This window comes from Neltuma alba, unplaced genomic scaffold (genome assembly GCF_004799145.2).
Source record: "Neltuma alba isolate B1F8T4 unplaced genomic scaffold, ASM479914v2 tig00011604_pilon, whole genome shotgun sequence".
NCBI classification, from domain to species: Eukaryota; Viridiplantae; Streptophyta; class Magnoliopsida; order Fabales; family Fabaceae; genus Neltuma; species Neltuma alba.
This window is the reverse complement of record NW_021636255.1, coordinates 17110-36867: the sequence shown is the minus strand read 5'-3', so window position 1 is coordinate 36867 and position 19758 is coordinate 17110. Positions and strand designations below refer to the sequence as shown.

General features: G+C 36.0%; 2 protein-coding genes and 1 pseudogene across 4 annotated transcripts; 2 read left to right on the top strand and 1 right to left on the bottom strand.

Moving 5' to 3' along the window:
• Positions 1-747: 747 nt before the first annotated feature.
• LOC114715666 (MADS-box protein AGL42-like) lies at positions 748-6212 on the top strand. Of its 3 annotated transcripts, none has more exons than XM_028900531.1 (6): positions 748-1135; positions 3793-3874; positions 4517-4578; positions 4678-4819; positions 4914-4955; positions 5769-6212. In XM_028900531.1, the coding sequence occupies exons 1-6, from the start codon at positions 954-956 to the stop codon at positions 5871-5873; spliced, it is 615 nt and encodes a 204-aa protein (XP_028756364.1). In that variant the 5' UTR covers positions 748-953; the 3' UTR covers positions 5874-6212. The 3 variants fall into 3 exon arrangements, with proteins under 3 accessions (XP_028756364.1, XP_028756363.1, XP_028756362.1); XM_028900530.1 differs by having other exon boundaries at positions 4514-4578; XM_028900529.1 differs by having other exon boundaries at positions 3787-3874.
• Positions 6213-10941: 4729 nt separating this feature from the next.
• LOC114715650 (uncharacterized) lies at positions 10942-14361 on the top strand. The gene is made up of 4 exons (XM_028900509.1): positions 10942-11822; positions 11918-12000; positions 12124-13227; positions 13424-14361. The coding sequence occupies exons 1-4, from the start codon at positions 11624-11626 to the stop codon at positions 14108-14110; spliced, it is 2073 nt and encodes a 690-aa protein (XP_028756342.1). The 5' UTR covers positions 10942-11623; the 3' UTR covers positions 14111-14361.
• Positions 14362-16873: 2512 nt separating this feature from the next.
• LOC114715664 (uncharacterized) lies at positions 16874-19505 on the bottom strand (annotated as a pseudogene).
• Between the last annotated feature and the right edge of the window lie 253 nt (positions 19506-19758).

Sequence of the window (19758 nt, the reverse complement as noted above, 5' to 3'; positions counted from 1 at the left end):
AAAACAGCTGGCCGAAAAAGGAGACACATCAACTCATCCAAAAAAAGAAAAAGGAGATACATCTTATTGTACGTAGATGCTAAAATGTTGCCGGCAAAAAAAGAGGCGTTAAAATTTAGAAATGTCAAATTGAGATGAGCGGGATTTGTCCACTTTCTCTCATTTTCCCTTGCTTTTTCCTTCTATGGGGTTGTTCCTTCGTTACTCAACACACTTCTTCATTTACTTACTCAAAAGGATGCACATAATTTACTTTTGGGCTTCTCTGTTAATCTGTTGGCTGGCTTTTTCTCTGACTTCATTCCTTCTCTTTCCTCTGTTTTCTTCTGCTTTTAGTAATTGGGGGGGGGGGGGGGTTGTCAACTTTTAGCAGGATGACAAGAATAGAAGGATAAAGATGCTTGGGACTAAAACCGAATTAGGAACAACCTTGAATCTTTCTAGGGTTTCTGGGTTAGTGTTCCTGCTGCAAAACCTGTGAATCCAAACCAGTATTCTTTCTATAACCGCATGGTTTTTGAATTCATCATTCATTGACCTTCATACTCCCATTATCTTTTTCTCTGTTACTACCAGATTATTAAGTTCCCATCTTTCCGGGTTCTCACTTCTCATTAAACTTAATCTGGTGCATCTGGGTATCACAATTTTTTTCCCAGAAAAAGGTCCTTTGGTTTGCTTTTGTACTGCAAATATTGCTTTCAGATTGTGGGGTTTTTATTTGTTTTCAATATCTTATCATACCTTTTTCAAGGATCAACTACTGAACCAGAAGCTGTTCATCTGGGTTCTGGATTTCTCATATGTTGCTTGCTTTAGCAAATAAGAACCCGTGAAAAAGGATTAGTTTCTGGTCTGTTACCTTGATCAGTAGATATTATTGCTCCATCTAGGGTTTCAGTGAGGAGTAAATTTATTTTTCTAGCCCTTATTTTCTGGAGAATCTCTTAGAAATGGCGAGGGGGAAGGTTCAAATGAAAAGGATAGAGAATACAACCCGTCGTCAAGTAACATTTTCAAAGCGTAGAAACGGGCTTCTAAAGAAAGCCTATGAGCTATCTGTTCTTTGTGACGCCCAAGTGGCTGTGATCATCTTTTCACAAAGAGGCAGACTCTATGAGTTCTCAAGTTCTGAGTACGTTTCCCTTTACTCTATAGATGAAATATATACTTTCACTTAGTTGAATCCTGTGGTTTAACACACATATAGGTGAAATTCCCAATTAACTACTGGTTAATTTAGAGAGCTGTGTGTTACATATATTGGAAATGAAATCGCATGTATGACTACTGAGTGCTGTGCTTGATGAGGAATAGGGTAGGATGGACGTGTGTTCTCAAGATGTTTTGTGTTTGTGAGTTGTTCCTTTGATCCTTCATATCTGACTGTTTAATTAATGATCACAATTTCTCATTTTCATAAGAAGAAAAATTGAAGGAGCTTGAATGTCTTCTGTATTTTCAAGTTTTATCAGCAAAATATTTTGTTTGTTGCTTTCATTCTACAGAGTTACGACGACTGTTATGGTGCGCACACCCGCAAAAACCCAGAAAATAAAAGGAAAAAAAAAAGTTCTATCCACTCTCTGTGAGAGGCCATAATTAGATTAAGATCCTTAATGCCCCTTACAGTTATATATCACTTCATCATCTTGGACTCCAAGTATATATATCAGATTGACTTGGAGATTTTTTCCCCTTAAAATCTTCTGTGAAATAGAGATACGGCGGCCGGGACCATTTTATTGGATCATCAAGGCTTACAATGAGATTTTCCTCCCCTTACATCGTAGACTTATATTTCTTCAAGGTCTGAGTAATGGGTCAATATTCACAGCTTTACATCTGCTTTTTTGTCAAATTTGATGGACTGAATTGTTAATTAATTCTTTCCAGTGGGTACGATACGAATCTGCAGCTTGTAGGAATTATTTTTCCAATAAAGCATCTCAATTACCTGTGCAATTTTGTATGTCAACCGTGAACTTTTTCTCTCCCAGCAGAACAATTTCTGAGAAACCTTTTTGGATGGTACTCTATATATCCGCCTTGAAAGTTGATCCATATTTCTGAGAAACCTTTTTGAATGGTACTCTATATATACTCTATATATGTAAACTTGGAGCTATATGCTTTGTTAATGATATGCCTCACTAGTCCTCGCTAAATAGATCAGGCCCCTACACAGTGTCTTTCCTTGAAGGCTTATAGTCATATCTCCAAGCAAATTAATTTTGAGGATCAATGTGATTTAGATAATAATGAAATAAACAAGAAAGTGTCGTGTGGTTTAACAATGCAGAAAATGCAGGTTCAGAAGGCTCTACTTGGGCAGCTGAATTGATGTTAATGGAATACTGAACGGAATCACTTGAGGGAAACTCCATTCTCAAGTTTCCATTTACACACACACACACACACACACACGCACCTTAAAAGGTGGGAGGTTTTGCAGAACAAAAGGGGTCACAAACTCATAAGAATGAGCACCATTTTTCGTCTTTGCAGTGGCCAAGATAATATATATACATTTTTTACCACCCTTCTTTGAAATATATACATAGAGAGAGAGATTTTCTGTTTCACTTTCTATTTATTTGTTAGCACACTATAATCATGGACAATTGTGCTCTGTACATTCCGTACACATGTTTGGCTTTGATATTGTTTAATTTCTTGAAAATTTCTCCCATTTTACTTTGTTCAACTTCCCCATTATTAATTCTCCAATGGTTGCTTAGAACTTCGGGTAGCTCATGATGCCTATTAGGACAAATAATGTGTGTAGATATTAAGAAAACACACTTAATAAAATTTGAGTCTTCCAAAACTTAAACATTCAACAATCAATATTCTGATATTCATACTCATCGTCTTAGTTGTGAACTTAGATATTATGAATTTATATTGTATATGTTTCTCAGCTTGTTCAATGAATACTGTGTTACTTTTAAGCTAGTCGTTTTCAAACCTTTACTTGAGTATTATGACGATTACTAATTAATAGGTTAGAGTAAGTTGCGTAGAGTATTAAAGCAAAGAGTACACTCATAAATGGCAGTAGCTAAATAGAAGGTAAAGGTACGAGTCATTTTCAACTTGAGCTGAAAACTAGTACAGTGAAAGATTGCTTCAGATTGACGTATGTTTATACAAGATCTTCCCCTATTAATTCCGCCGCAGTGACTGGTTCATCAATGATCAGTGCGGAAATAGTGTCTTGATAACTTTGAATTAGTGGGTGTGTGTTTTGCTTGTATGTGTGTACTAATGATAGTGATCACTTTAATTTGTCTAAATATTTTATATTTAAAATATATATAGCTTGTTATTAATAACATTGTTTGTGCATTAAGGTTAATTCCATGAATTCTCTTGAGTGAAATCATATTTGTCATCTTTCCGATTCTTTTCTTGCTTTTATGACATGAAGAGATATATATGTTAGTTCAATAGATGTTTTCTGAGTTAATGGATACACTTGCGTTTATGTTCAATGACTCAACTGACATGGGATGGTTTATGGGATGACGTAGTCGCGTTTAAATGTTTGATTCTTATTTATTATGAAGAGATTTCATGTCTTCATGCTATATAAGTGTCACTTGTTTCTATGTATTATTATTGATGCTTTGATGATGATCATAGTTCATAATTAACGAATGTCTCCTCCTAATCAAGGTTAATTAATTTCAAGGATATACACAAAATGATCATTTTGGATTTTGGTCTTGATCCTACATAATCCGAATGAGGGCTAATTCCTAGGTATTTGAAAATTCACAGCATCAGAAAGACGTTGGAACGGTACTTGAAATACACCAAAGGCGATCAAGTAGTGGCCGACAAGTTTGAAGATGAACAATGCAGCCAGGTTAGACTCCGACGTTTCAGTTTTAAAGTTCTTAATTAAGAAGCGAAAAAGAAATCCGTATGCCTTATAATTCCTGGCGGAAATCATGGATTTTCTTATAACCCACTAGTCTTCTGTGTTGTTTCATTCTCGGCCTCAATCATGAATCACCAAATATATATGTCGAAGATCAAGGGGAAATTCTGTTAAGACCCAAAGGTTAACTTGTGATTACGTATATATTACTTTCGATCCTTAATATAAGAGCTAATTGACTAATTTCAGTAGGTTAAGAAAATTAGCTAAGTTATTTATTTGTAATAAATATATATTGTCTTTCCTAAAATATCCTTACTAATGTGTGAATTAGTTAGAACTATCATTTGATGAAACCTTTAATATGTAAACTACTGTAAGGACTATTTTGAAAAAAAAATAGATAAATATGAGAGACAAAGTGAATTAAAGTTTTATGTTTAAGATCAAATTGAATGTTAAATTAGTTTTTATATTATGGAACGGAGTTAATATGTAGATATTTTGAAGGGGTTGGCGAGAAAGAGAATTTAATTATTGCTCCTTTGAAAAGACTCATTTATTTGAGTGCCTACTTGTGGTTAATATATATATATATATATATATATGTATGTATATATGCAGCACCAAATGAAGCTTGAATCTGCAGTCATGGCCAAGAAGATTGAGCATCTTCAACTTTGTCAAAGGTCAGCTAACTCCTTCAAAATTTTGTCGTATAAATTAAGGCCTCTCTCTCGCTCTCTGTGGGAAAGTAAGTGAACGATTTGGGTGTGTTGATTAATTAGGAAACTAATGGGACAAGAGTTGAGTTCATGTTCAATTGAAGAACTGCAAGAAATGGAGAATCAGCTTATCACAAGTTTGCAAAACGTGAGGCTTAGAAAAGTACTGCTATTGCAACAGCAAATTCAGCAACTACAGCACGAGGTATTTCATCTCCTTTATATCCAACCGAAACCCTAGTTCTTAGTAATCACTACATTTAATGCCTCACATTTTCATATTTTATACCTCAATTCAGGAAATAGAGTTGGTCCAAGAGAACGCCAGCTTAAGTAAATTGGTGAGTTATATATTGAGTGTATCAGAAACTATAAGATCCCAAGAAATGAGTGTAATCTCCCAAAAAAAATTTCAATAACGAGTGAGCAATATAGACCTAGACCTGCTATTGTTATTTTCTATGGCAGAACTTGTTTTTGCATGCCGCTCATTTGTTGTGAAATTTTTGGTAATTACATTCTTTTGAGCTCATGATGGTTCTCCCTATTTATTTTAATTCTAATTTTTTCCTCCGATAGAAAACATTATATCTGATTAAAAACAACCATTGCCCTTGTGTTGGTTAATAAGACTCAATCCCCTTCATACATAGAATTAGATGAAGTGAGAGGAAAAAAGTATAAGAAAAAAGTAATTTATAGAAGAGATGTATCCCTGATAACTCTAAATAAGAACAATAGAGGTAATACGTATCTATAACTTTGATTTTTCTTTTAACTCTCGACTTCACAACAGCACAAGCAGCATTCAAACCGAATGTTGCCTTGGGCTTTTCTTTTGGGAAAACGGGTTATCTTGGGCTGCTTTTCTTCATTGCCATTTGGGCTCAACAACTGAAAGTCAACTTCAAGACCCCACTAACTGACTTTATACAGAAAACCAACGAGAAAAAGAAAAAGAAAACCCATCAGCAATCAACATGCCAGCCACGTATTTTCAATTTCAGAATGATTTTGATTCAGTAACACAAAGCTAATGAAATTGTTAATATCATCACTTTGGCCATTACAACTGTACAGAAGCTTGTATATAAAGCAGATCCAGAACTGTGATTTTCTGGGCTTATAGAATTATACTGTTGGTGTTGATGCAGTGTGGAAGTGGAAGAACACAGTGCCAGCAGCAATGGGCTAAGCACAAAGAAGCAGAAGTGGAAACTGAATTATGTATTGGACTCCCACAAAATCGATGTTCGTAGTCATAAATCCCATGTTGCTGTGTGTCTGTCAGAGAGGGTGATTCTCTTTGCTTAATTTCATGCTGTAAAATCTGTCTGCTCTCTAGTCTTCATTCTAAGCTCGATATTCTATTCTCAATCCGGCTTATGTTTTCATTCCCAACATTTGTCTGTGTCTGAAGTGAAATAAACGAGGAAGTAAAAAATAAGATTGTTGTCTATATTAAGAGAAGAGATACGGAATGATGTCGTTTTTAGTGTAAAGGGACCAAATTTGTTTGTCCAAGTGTAATTTTATAGCACTCACCTACCAGTACCATATCATATATCGATCTCCATCTATCTTTTTTGAAATTCAAAGCCCGTGTATCGTTTTGTGCTTGTAAGTATTAAGATTCAGGTGCTTTTTAGTTTAAATTTGTGTCGTTGGCTATGTTTGAAGGTGACATGGTTCGTGCAGATTATGAATCTTGTCGAATTGAGTAAACATAAATAAATAAATGTGTCTCCTCATTACTTCCATTTCGTCCATTTTTTTTTGGCTTCTGCAACATCACGTGCTTCATATTTGGATTCTTTCGTTCCTCATCTTCCCTCCCTTGTTTTTCTCTCTTTTTTTTCCCAGCAAATTCAAATAATTCATTGCACCATTTTATCAATATCAGTGGCACACACACACACACACACACACACCCTGTGCGATACATGGTTCAATATATAATGATCCATCTGCAATTCTGATAATCTTAATTCGTTAAAGAATTTTATCATAATACCCACTCGGTCGGGAAATGATAACAATTATGCTGTTAAGGCCATGCATACTTAAATTTCTGATAACGAGAAAGTGGATATATATATATATATATTATTACAGAGAGCAACATCTTAATTAAGTCCAGATTAAGATAGGGTTCAATTAATTAAGGACAATGAGAATGGGGTTCATTAGTAGGTGTCTGGGTGCATGGGCCCCACACCTCAGAAAGTTCAAGTTTTTATAATGTTTCTTGAAAGAGAATATTGAAACAAAATACACACACACAAACACACAACAGGCAATGATGGGTCCACTCCGCTGTGACTCTATGCATCACTTTCTTTGCCATGCACAACAATAATGGCTGCTTTGAAGACTCTGTGAAATAATTAAAGACACACTATTTCTTCAGACAACACTTTCAGGCTTCCATATGCTTCATCAAAATCTTTGTGTAAACTTGGTGTAAATATACGACGCAATTTGGTCTACCCCATTAGGACCCTACGTACCTATATTTCTTTCTTTTCTTTTTTTTTTTGAATGGCATTTGAAGTATATTATAGATAGCCATATTTATATATAGAACAGACGCTCCTCTGAATTTTCTTTGGCTGTCATGTTCTTATCTTTGCAGATCTGAGCCTTTTTTGATCAGAAGAGTTGTCAATTTTCCCTTCTGGTGATTGCTTAAATGGTTTGATACCCTTTGTCTTCTTTGGCCTCTTCCACCTTTTCATCATTCAAATTATTTACAAAACAATTCTCTCAAAGGAAAAGAGGATTTTTTCCCCCTTTTTTCTTTTTACACTTTTTACTCTCTGCCGTAGTCTGGTGTATAATTCATCAATCATTTAGCTTGCTCTTCCATTTACTCGCAGATTTTCACATTTTTTAATTATTATTATCAATGCATCTATCAATAGATATTATAGTACAAATTAATCTTGAGTTCTCAATAACAATCATATATAAAATTATGCGTAGCATAAATTTAATGCGGACAATAAAACTTTTAATCCTTCATCTGATTATATTAATTATAGTAATCAAGACAAGACAGGAAACGTCACAAGCGACAACAACAGAACAAATATGAACTGCTATAGAAGAGTAGTTGGGGTGGTAATTTTATAATTACAGGGACCAACTTCAAGATTTGAAGGAAAAAATAAGACATAGAAGGAGGAGGCTTATAATAGGTGTAAGATGGGTCAGGAATAATGTAAGAGGAATCTGCCAAGTTTTGCGCAATTACTGATTCTTGCTCCGAATATGACTTTCATGTGCTTCCTCTGTTTTTTTTTTCTTAATAAATTATTTATAATTTATATTTTACATTAACATATGTGTCATGTTGTTCGCATAATGTTACAACGGATAAGATGTTCAATTTCAACTGTGTATTTGAAAAATTATTATTTATTCCGTTGAATATTCATGTGTTGGAGATGGAACGTTCCTACACACACACACACACACATCATGTCGGACACCATTCATTACATGTTTGACATGTTAGGGTTTGATATCGTCCTCGAAGCATCTTATAATTTTCAAACTTTCACTGGGGCTCATGTACGTGCACAACACTGCACTTTCAAAACTATTTAAACATTTTAATTATTTAAAAATGTTACTCTTGATGTCTCATAATAAATTTAAAATATCTCTTTTTTTCAATTAAAAGTCAGGCAATAACAATTTGAGATTACAAGTGAAATTGAACAAGCTCTCTTCTACAGTTCTATTTATAAGAAAACTTTCATAGCACTAAGCCACTAGATTATTAGTATGTATAAAATTAAAAACACCTGAAGGCGGAGATTAGCAAAGGCAGATTAACGTTATATACACAGACTAGAGAGAGAGAGAGAGAGAGCACGTGATTCTATCTACAGTCTATACTTGTCTAGTCTCACGAGGACATTGACTTGAGACATCAGAGGAATTAATTATTCACAAATTCGCTCAAAAAATTGTATGTAGGTGGAATTATCATGCCTTAAATTAACTCTTAATTTTCATCTAATTAATACAGCACATATATAAGTCATGCAATTTAAATATTCCCTAAAATATCCCTATTGATTGTAAGAGGTTCTTACCAAGAATAATTTCAATGCACATAATTAAATAGAATAGTTTAGGAAAGTCAACACATATTTGTTACAATTAATTAACTTAGCTCATTTTTTTAAAATTAATTATTTAGCTCTTATATTAAAGATCGAAGGTAGTAATTCTTATAAAAACTGTCAAGGTTATTGTGAACAAAATTTTTTATTCAGTTGTATCAATATGAACACAGTACTTTGGTTTAATTGTGATCATATGTGGGTCAAATTAATCAAAGCAAGATGTTGATCATGCATACATACACACACAATAACAAGTAACAATGACAAATTCAATGGATCAGAGATCAGAAAGAGTGAAGAGAGAAAATGAGGAAATGTAAACATTTGGCGGGAAGTTGAAAATAGCGACAAAAAATTTGCAGGCAGATACATTCATATTGAAGACGAGAAGCATGCATGCATTTTGAAATTAAAACCACACCTCATTTAATCAGCAGCAGCATCCAGCGATGATGGAAATAAATATATGTGAGAAACTAATTAATAAGTGTGTATGTGTGTGTAACGAGCTAGGTACAGGGTAGAAAACTAGAAATATTCAAATATATTTACAGTAGAAGCAGAGAAAGAGATGACGATAATGATGAGGTTGTGGGCCCTGTTCATACATATGATTACTATAGGAGTAATTAATGAAGTCATAATCCTAATTAATGTAGGAAGCTGCAAAACACATGGCGGTAAGGATTCGCAGGGGGAAAAACAGATCAACGTTGGTGTAAGGAAATTTGAGTAGAGAGAGGCTTGGAGGGAGGGAGGTTGAACGGTGATGGCGCTGAAATTGATTGGAAATAGAATGGAGGGACATTTAATGACAGTGAGTTAATGTTACGTGCTGTAGGAGATGACCTAAAGAGGATGAAGGAAGGGTCGTTTTCTGAGACCTGACATCAATATTTGCAATTTCATCGAGTGCTTCATGCATGCTTCCAAACAACATGTATTATGTCGTAGCTTCGTGTCTCAAAATACTTATAATTATTAAAATATTTAACAGTTTATATTCATATATTTAACCGCGTTTTCAAATTTATATACTCTTTTAATCCTATTTATAGGGTAGAGAGAAAATTTTTTGTATGAATGTATAATTTTACCTATCATTTATTATTGTGTTGACTTTGTTTATATAAGGTATAATGCATATTAAATAAGGATAAAATTGAAAAGTCATTAAATTTTAAATGAGTTAATGAAATTTAAGGTTTTTCTTAGTGTGTGTGAAACATGCTGAAAGTGCCTTGTAAATAGGACCAGAGGAGTATGTCAGAGGACACAATAATAAGGATTATCCAGTTAATAATATAATGATGGATGTGTCCTTTAAGTTATCATAATCATCGTGTTTGTGAGAAGAGGTACACAATCAGTATTATAACACTAAATTAAAGTTAGATTAACTAGTTATGAATCTTTTCAAAAGAAGTTGAAAGTGACCCCCAAATCTATGTTTCCTCTAAATGAAAAAAGGCCTCCCTTAGCAGGAAAACTAATCAGCAAAGGACAGTGTTTCTGTTTTGTCTCTCAGAGAAACCACCACATTAAGACATTGCCTAGCTACCTGCCATAATGAATATAATAAGTCAGTAACAGATTATTTCACTCTTGGTACTTTTCTAATAAAGCACTCTCAATTCAATAATCAAATTCAGTAGTCATCATGATCGGCTTGCATTCTTCACCATAAAAGAAAACATAATAATTCTATATTATTAAAACAAGTGCAATACTCGGAATAGTTATGGATGAATAATAAATATGTCTTTCCAGGTTCTTATAACTTATCCATAAATTCTTGAAAAAAAAAAGTTAAATTGGTTGTTTTTAATTAATATGTATAGAATTTTTTATACTAAGAAATACTCCTACCATTTAATGATTAAAATTTAATGTCCAGAGATTAAAATTTATAATAAATAGAGTAATTATAAGAAAGAAAATTATATCAGACAGCAGGGAATAAAACTACCTAATTATTCAAAACCAAATCAAAAATTTATAGATAAATCTTATATTTAGAATGGAAGTAGAATGTACCATGACAATATCATATTTTTCCAAAAGATAGTACTATTCATTCATTTAAGGATTGGTTCTGTTGATAAGAACCTGATTTAATTTATTTAGTTCCTAGATAAACATTGAAAAGCATGTCTCCGTGATAGTTTTGAAAAGAGAGAGGTCGTGGTGATTTTGCAGATCCCCAATATTACCTCTCATTAAATAACTACAAGGTGTGGGAATCACATTGTTGTGTGAGCAAAGGGAAGGGGAGAGTGGGTTTCTCTCTCTATATATATAAAAAGTAAAAACACGCGCACACACAGACACACCCAACACATTTTAGTGTGCGAGTCACAGGGCAAGAGATAGGGATATCGTCATCTTCCTCAATTCTTAATTCCTTTACCCATCTCTGTTCCCAATAACAGGGCAGGGCTTTGGTCTGGTAAAACCTTGGAAGTGAGTGCCATAAAGATAGAAAGATGGGGAGGGGGGGAGAGAGAGAGATGACATGGTTCTCAATTTTTGAAAAGCGCTCAGATTGCATCCCCATTCTTTATATTGTACTTAATTCCTTACATCAAATGTGACCGTTTTATGCTTCAAAGGATCCGCTTTTCTCGCTTCTTCATCTGCATAATATATACCCTTTAAAAGCTTGCATAGCTTTTCATGCCAAAGCCTCCTGCATCCCTGTCTTTCTCTTCAGATGATCTAAGAGAGCTTCTGGTACTGTCATTTTCAACCTCATTTGTTTGAGACGACTACTTTTTCCAGGCCATATCTTTTTTCCTGTTTCTCAAGTTCGAGGTCATCGTCATCGTCATCTTAAGGCAGACATAACAAGCTTAACAAGCTTACCAATTATGGGGAAGGAATGGTATTGGACTGGAAGATCATCAAAACGAGGGGAAGGAGGAGACGCAGATGCACAGAACCCGTCAGGCTGCATGTGTGCTTTCTTTCAGTTCTTTGATTTTCATCCTCTCCACTTTCCCATTCAACAGCAGCAACCTTCTTTCAAGCTTCCCTCTGACAACCCAGAAGCCCAGAGCATCCCAAAAGGTATTCTTCTAACTACTCTTCAACGATGTTGGTCCCAGCTCCCGACTACATTTTCGTTTCTAGAGTCATGGTTTATAGTTTTTTCCATTATTCAGGAGCTGAAGCACCTAGAAATAGCTTCGAATCAGAGGATGGTACAATGTCCTTTATCTCAAAAGAGGAAGATTTAAAAATTCCGGTAAGTTTATCCATTCCAACCTTTTTTCTGTTTTGAGTAGTTTATGCTGTCAAGTGAGTAATCACAATGGTGATAGAAATTTTGCCCACTTCACCGAATAGTTTGTTGATTTTGGAACTCCAGAAGAGAATGCAAATTAAAACGAGCAGAAGAGCCAAGGGAGGAAGTGGGAGCGATCTTTCATCAGAAATCAGCAACTCTCCATGTACAAAAACACCAACTTTGGTTGCCAGATTGATGGGTTTAGATCTTCTTCCAGATGTTCAATCTCCTCCTTCTTCTTCATCATGTATATCTACTCCGAACACGCAGGGGAATTCGCGCCTTCACCGTTATAAACAGAGGCAAAACATCCTAACAAAACCCAGAAAGAGTACAGGCAGTGATATTGCCCCTTCTCGTTCCTTGCCTGAGACTCCTAGAATATCCTCTGCAAGAAGATCTGATGCTGATCCTAGGCTATCTCTCCAAATCAACAAAGAAAATCTGGGTCTTGGTGAGGAGTCGGAGCTCCCTAGATTCTCATTTTCAAAAAGGAAATTCGAAGAGCAAAGCTGCAGAAGTCCAAGCCATTATGCGAGACAAATCGTTAAACAGGTTAAAGAAAGTGTGAGCCGGCGAGTTGGGCTTGACATCACCAACACTGTAAAAAGCAGAGAGCAACCTAAAGAGGAACTTCTTGTCCAAATCAGAGTCAAGAAATCTCCAAAGGCGTCACTGAAAGTAAAAGATGAATCCAGTCCCGGAGAGAACCCATGTCCACCTAGTTCTTCCCCAAGGCTCAGATTTATGGAAGCGAAGCAGAAGCCAACCACCAAACTCCCATCGCCACTCAACCCAAAAGATCAAAATTCACACCCAGTAAAACTGCCATCACATCCACCAATCAACATTCAACAGCAGAATCGAAGAGTTTTGACTAAGTCAAAGCCTCAAGCATTTGCCGCGCAGGAGTTGCAAAACCAGAAATCGGTCCCAAAATGCAACAAAGATGCCAATGAAAGGTTTAGTGCAAGGCTCAAAAAACCCCGTCAAACATCAGATTTTAACAGAAACAAGCAGGAAGAGCTTTTCGTTCGCCCTCCAGGTCCATCACCCACCAGAGCCAGTGACACCAAGAGTAAAAGCAAGAGAACAAGCAATCTTCTCAACCTCACCAGGATACCAAATCTTCGTCCCGTCAAGACAGATCCTTCTCCTCAAGAGACCAAAATTCCTCAGAAACAGGTACCGACAATTGAATAGTTATACTATTTCGATTCGAACTTTTTGGTTGCTACTAGTAAATTTCAGCCATTCGCATTGCGCAGTATGGTTTTTACTACCTACATGGTAATAAACAGTAAACCACCACACCGTTCTGACCATTCAAATTTCCCGTTTCTCTCACCTCCCTCCAAATATATATATATAAAATAAACAGCCACAGGAACCAGATGTTCAACGATCAAAACGCAGCACACAGTTATCTAGTTGTCCGCGCCAAACGTACAAACAGGAAGCGAAATGGATACTCGCCACCCGAGAAGACAACGACGAAGAAGACGACAAACCTAACGGTGCACCCACAACCGGAGCCTGTGGACCATCAGAGCTTGAGTACGTCACAAACATATTGAGCCGTACCACTGAGGAAAACGAAGGTGCCAGAAATCGAGTGTCCTTACACTCTTCGATTTTTCACCATCTCGAACAGTGCTACTGCCCCACCTCCGCTTCCACTGTATGCTCCGTCAGCAACGTCGCAGAAAGAAACAATCAACTAGGTCTCCGATGCAACCGGAAATTACTGTTTGATTTGGTTGATGAAATTCTGGGGGAGATTCTAAAACCATGGGGAAAACAAGACAGTAGTTGCCCCGGATCTGATGTATTAGCTTCCCAATTGATGGCGGAAGCAGTGTGCAAAAGAATACGAAGCTTCCCGGAAGCAAATTGTGAAGTGCTGGAAGACATTGATGCGTTGATCGAAAGAGAGGATTTGGGGAAGATGACGAAAGAGGGATTAGCTTGTAAAGAAGAAGAAGAAGGAATGTTAGTGGAAGAAATCGAAAGGAGCATACTGGAGATGCTCTTGCATGAGGCGCTTGGGCCATGCGGCCTAGAGTAGCATACGACGTCGTTTACTGGGAACAAGATTCAGAGCGGGCGTCACATGGAGGCATCATCATGGGCAGGGATGGGCGATTCCCGTGAAGAGATGGTGGGGTCCAGTGCAGGTCGGGTTTTGGACACGTGAATTTTGACTGCCAGGACGGAACTCTTTTTTGATTGGTCAGGTCTAGGGACAACAGGAATCATATCAATAAAAATTAAAATGTTCAATATTCAACTTCCAATACTAGTTTAGGAAGGAAAAAAAAAAAAGAAGGGGAAAATCCCAACATTGCTCTCTCTCTCGAGTTTCAAGATTCAAACTTGCTGTACATGAATTTTATTTTTGAAAATGTGATCTGTTTAATTTTGAGTTAGTCTAAAAATTTTGATGTAAAGCAACTTCTATGGTTAAAAAAAATTACTACTCCTTAATGGCCAAAAAAAAAATTTGCTACTTCTAGAAGTAATTTACTCTACGGAACTCGAAGTACTAGTATTCTTGATTTTGAGTGTAAGACTTTGTGCGAATTTTCTAAGCAACGTATACAAGATATTGGATTGTTTCTTAAAATACGAGACATTGAGGAGTTTGTATGATTTTTTTTCAATTTTGACCCTAATTATGAATCCTTTTTTAAAACAACAAAAGAAGTAATTTTAATTCTTGACGAAGACTCTTAAAAGGAAAAATTAACGATTTAGTAGGGATAAATAAGAAGGAAAGTGAGTTTTATGATAAATTTAACAAAGAAAATAAACTTCTTGGTTTGTGTAAATCGATTGGCAAGATTTTATTTTGAGTTTAAAAAGGTTTTTTTTTTAATGTTTACATCACTCTTTTAAAGTTGTTTTTACCCAATTCATCAAAATCAAGATTAGTTAAAATCATAAAATCATCTTAAGGGAGTGTTTGGTAATACCAATAAGTGTTTTTAAAAAATATTTTTCCGTAAAACGAGATAATCTCCTGTACATATTTATTTCGTATACCGTAAAAACACTTTTAAAATCATAATTTGGTTTTCACCTAAACATAATTTACATCACACTCAATTTTTATATCTAACAAACGCTATATTTTAAAATTAGGGAGGCCTGCCAAAATGATAGCAATAGGAGAAAGAGAAAGCGTGGAGAATTTAAAAAGAAGTGTTTGAATGAAAACTAAATCATAATGTTTAAAATGATTTTATGATAAAGGTATCCTAAATACTCACTAAGACGCATGAGAGGAAGCATGTATGTGTCTAATCGTAATGGTTAAAACGGAAAGCCATGCAATGAATCATGATAAACCCAACAGACTGTGCCTAATAATTCTACACTTTGTTTTGGTCAATTTGCAGTTTTGGGGTAACACCAATGCTCATTGGAAATCTTTTGTCTGTGACTTTCTTTCTTTTCCTGGTTTGTCAACTGAGTCTTCATTATATTTTCGGCTCCTGCATTTTCTGCCATTCTTACTTCCTAGACTTCAAATTATCGTCAAAACCATGATGCTTTCACTGGTTTTGTGCTTGTTCATCATTTAAAAGCAAATTGTTTCTTATAATAAGAAATAAAATCACACTCACTTTTGTTTCTTTTTTTATAAGCAAGCACAGGGAATAGTTTAATAGCTCGAAACTGTATGTGATATACACTCTCACTCCTTAGTGCTCAGATTTCAACTCCTTTTGGATTGTTTCGAATTGTCCATGTGTCGTGCCAATTTCATGGGATGTCGTCCTCGAAGGACATGCTCATGAACAGTAGGTGAAAAGCTTGGGTGAAATTAAATGCAACAGTAAACAAGTTTTCAATGTGAAGATATGAGTGAGGTCAGAACAGAGCATGAAAGGAACGAAACAGAAATTGAAGCGATGCCTCAAAGTCTTAGTTCTTTGTGGGGTTGCATTCCAGTTCCCATGGTTAAAGACGCAGGTTAAGATCCAAAATTTTAATTGGAAGATACAGAGGAAGAGGGAGTGAATATTTATGATGTATCAAAGGCGCCCTTGTCCCACCTCTCTGTTTGCAGAATGGCTGCCATTCTGACAATGTCGTCTTCCTTGAAAATTTCCCAAGAATTTCAATCATCCTCTCACGTTACCCATGAAATGTTGCTTCAAACCAATCACTCTGACCCTACCCCCTCTGCCTTTTCCCTTTAGCCATTTAGCCATCAATATCTGATTTTGGTTTCACTTTTAAATGCCATATTTACTTGCCACTAACAACCTTCCTATTTTCATCATTCGTGTGTGGATGCATGCCACCTAGTGACCTTTTCTGATTTCCCTACACTCGCACAAAGGTGCTACCTTTTGTTCCTTATTCAGTCATTTTGATTTTGGTTTGAAATGGTAAATTCTATTTTTTTAAGGAAAAAAGTCAATTAACAAAGAGTTCTCTCTACTTGAATATGATTGCTTCAATTCATACTTAGTTTGTGTTTGAGGCTTATAAGGTGTGTTTTAGGGGGCCACAATCTGTGCAGTGTTGTGTTATTCAAATTTTTGTTCGAGAGTCAAGACATCATCAAAGGGGCCCAAGTACGCTGTCATTGATTCTACTTAAAAGGAACCCAAGAGGTCCAAAACTTTGAGCTACCAGATAGTAATCCGAAGAGTCCGTACTCAATTTCTTTATCAACAGGCTGGCCATGAAAGAATACAAAGATCTCCAGGTTAATGGATAAACACTGGGAAAAGAGAGTGAGAAATGCCCCCTGTACAGGAAAGCCATGACTTCTCATCTTAAATTGTTATTGCAGTCACATAATGTAATAGTACTTTCAAGTTCTGCCATCCACATCAAAACCAGCATCAGCCCAACCAGGACCCGAAGATCTAGCCTTGAGGGCCGCACCAGTTCCTTTTCCTTTAAATTGAATGCTGATCCTCTTGTTATTTGTTCCTTCTTCCCCGTTAGGAGGCTGCGGATTATTCCCACTTGTCACTAAAACTTTCTGATTTTTTCTCTGGTTGGAAGCATTCACAGCCACTTCCCCGCTCGGATTCCTTGTGTTGGGAACAGAGGAAGCACATTGTGTTGTCCTATCCTGAGAAGAACTTGCTGATCTCCCATCCTAATTCAAGTGCAATATTACATTTACTGACATGATATGCATATGCATACACAAAAAAAGCATGCATTAAGGACCAACAGCAAGCAAAAATAACCACTCAAGGTTCAGTGGAGAACATAAAAGCCAGAGAAAGCTCGCCTCCCCATCAACCCATTATTCTCATTCTAACAAGTCAAAAAATGCATAATTAAACTTCGGGGGCGCTTGCAAAGAATTCTTGGAACTTTCAAAAATAATAGGTTAGGTCCCTAAACCTTTTCAGTTAGGTATTTATTTCCACTTTTGCTCTCAACGGCCTGAATATGTCCTCCAATAATTGACCCGGCAAGCTCCGCATTTGTCTCCAGTGTCAGTATGTCTAGTCCACGATGTTATAGGAGAGTGAAAAAAAACAGATAAAGTAATATTATGAAGAGAAAAACAAACAAAAGGGCCTATTTTATGGAGTGCAGAACTAATTTCCGGTTTAAATTCCAAAGAATTTATTTGCTCCAAGTCCCCATTAGCACTGTCAAGATGACAGTGTTATGTAAATCAAGCCTGTTGGCCTCTTGAAGGTGTTGATATATGGCCAAAATTGTTTCCGCTATTAGTGGGACATGAAAGTAATTGAGTTCAAAGGCTCATTTACTATTCTTTTCAGTATGAAGTATGCATTTGGGGGGCATGTTTGACCCTAAAAAGAAAAGCTCATATTACATAATACCGCAGATCATGAAAACAAGGTCCCTGATCTAGGCCTTCCACCAAAGAATAAAGTCATCTAAGCCATCCACTTTTAAATGATGAAAAAAAAGCAAAGAAACTTAATTGATGAACAGTTGTTGATGCTCGACTCTGGATTCATAACTTCTAATCGTCTTTTTAATTCCTCCAGTCGGGAAAGCTGAGAATTACTACTCTCTTGGACCTATAACTGAATATTAGAACCAAATGATCTATCAAAAGTAGTGCAGTATCTCTTCATTGACAATCAACTTACCAGATTGCTCAAGTCTTCACATAGCTTTTCTTTTGTTTGCTCTTCAACTCTTGCTGCTTTAGTCGCTGACTCTCACACCTGCAGCACAAGCAATCAAGTGTGTACTATATTTGGGAAGGAATTGATGATGCTCAGTGGAATTATGCGTTCGATTTATCATCCAAAGCATTTTGGTTACATGAAGAGATAAGTAAAAAGTCATGATGAACCGATCTGAGTTTAAATTTGATCTGAGTTCATTTTCTAGAGAAAATAACGGTTCAGTAGTGAAATTTCTAGAACCCCCCCCCCCCATTGGGAATACACAGAGAAACAAGAATAATCATACAAGTGAAGTTATATAAAAGCTTCTATATTCATTACCATGATTCAAGTGAGTTGTTGACTATGAATCTAAATGCTTGCTCAGTAAAAGTGAAAAAGTAGTTCTTTCCATATATGAGACCAAACATGTTATTGAGCAATAATGCATCTCAATACATCACTTTTAGCACTTGCTGCTTATTTAGTATATGGGGAAGGTGAAAGTGCAGAACAGGACAGTCAGCATATCAATATAAGATAAACTCACTTTAAGCATATCTATCGAGGAGTTTATGATCAACCTTGTGAGTTTGCTATATTTCCCCTCATTATCGACGTAGATAATTGCACGTTGAAATGCCCCATAATAAGTAGCTATATACCCACCCAGACATTGTCATCTGAAAATTGCAGTACACGGAGTAAAGCAAATGGTAAAAGCGACATACCATTCGTGCCCGTTCTTCCTTTATCTTGGCCACACGAATCCTCTGTTGATGGCTCTATTTTCTTTCTCAGAAGTTCAAGCCCTTTAAATATGCGGCACATACAAACAAAAGCAGAGTCAAATAACTATGCCATAGAAAATTTATTTTATCATTATTATTTGTGCCTAAAGGGCAGGAAACAATGATAACATGGGAACTTGCTTTCTTTGGCCCAGCTGTAAGCTTCATGTCCAATGTAAGATTTGCAAGCCCACGCTCCACATCACGAATTTTAGAATAGTTCTCTTCAATGTATCTGGAATATGCTTGCGAGCAACGCTTCAAATATGCGAACCCAAAAACAAAAAATGAAAGCAGGGCAATAATAATATATTGAGAGGAAGGAAAGAGTAAAAGAGAAGAATTTACTTCTTCAATTGAAGTTGCTGGGCCTCAATAAATCCGATTAAAAATAGAAACATTCAAGCAAGCAGAGAATGAAAATATATAGAATGCAAGAAGAGGAAAGGAAAAGAACCGTCTGGGTGTAAGTAATGATGGGAACTTCCCTAGGGAGACCATCAGGTCCTATCTCTGGCTGGAGCCAAGGGTTGGTGGAAACCATTTTTTTGCACTATCAAAAAATTTTAATGACAACTGAGAAGTTGTCATTTCTTTCCATAAAACTTAGGATTTTATTGCAATTTTGCCAAAAACATATCAATGTACGTGTATTGCATGTAGCTAAAATATTAAGATCATTCAACATCATTCCATGTCTTCATTAGATTTCTCCAAAGGTTAATGAGACCAGTTGTATTTCCTCTGTTCCCTTTTTTTTTTCCGCTTTGGACTACTTTTCTGTTTTGTGCTTTTGG

What these genes read in the sequence shown, in the direction of transcription:
- LOC114715666 (XM_028900529.1), top strand. Translation starts at nt 954, where the DNA reads ATGGCGAGGGGGAAGGTTCAAATGAAAAGGATAGAGAATACAACCCGT. An exon ending in TATGAGTTCTCAAGTTCTGA is followed by an intron (nt 1,136 to 3,786) that starts GTACGTTTCCCT and finishes GAAAATTCACAG; the next exon opens with CATCAGAAAGACGTTGGAAC. An exon ending in TTCAGCAACTACAGCACGAG is followed by an intron (nt 4,820 to 4,913) that starts GTATTTCATCTC and finishes ACCTCAATTCAG; the next exon opens with GAAATAGAGTTGGTCCAAGA.
- LOC114715650 (XM_028900509.1), top strand. Translation starts at nt 11,624, where the DNA reads ATGGGGAAGGAATGGTATTGGACTGGAAGATCATCAAAACGAGGGGAA. An exon ending in AGCCCAGAGCATCCCAAAAG is followed by an intron (nt 11,823 to 11,917) that starts GTATTCTTCTAA and finishes TCCATTATTCAG; the next exon opens with GAGCTGAAGCACCTAGAAAT. An exon ending in CCAAAATTCCTCAGAAACAG is followed by an intron (nt 13,228 to 13,423) that starts GTACCGACAATT and finishes TAAAATAAACAG; the next exon opens with CCACAGGAACCAGATGTTCA.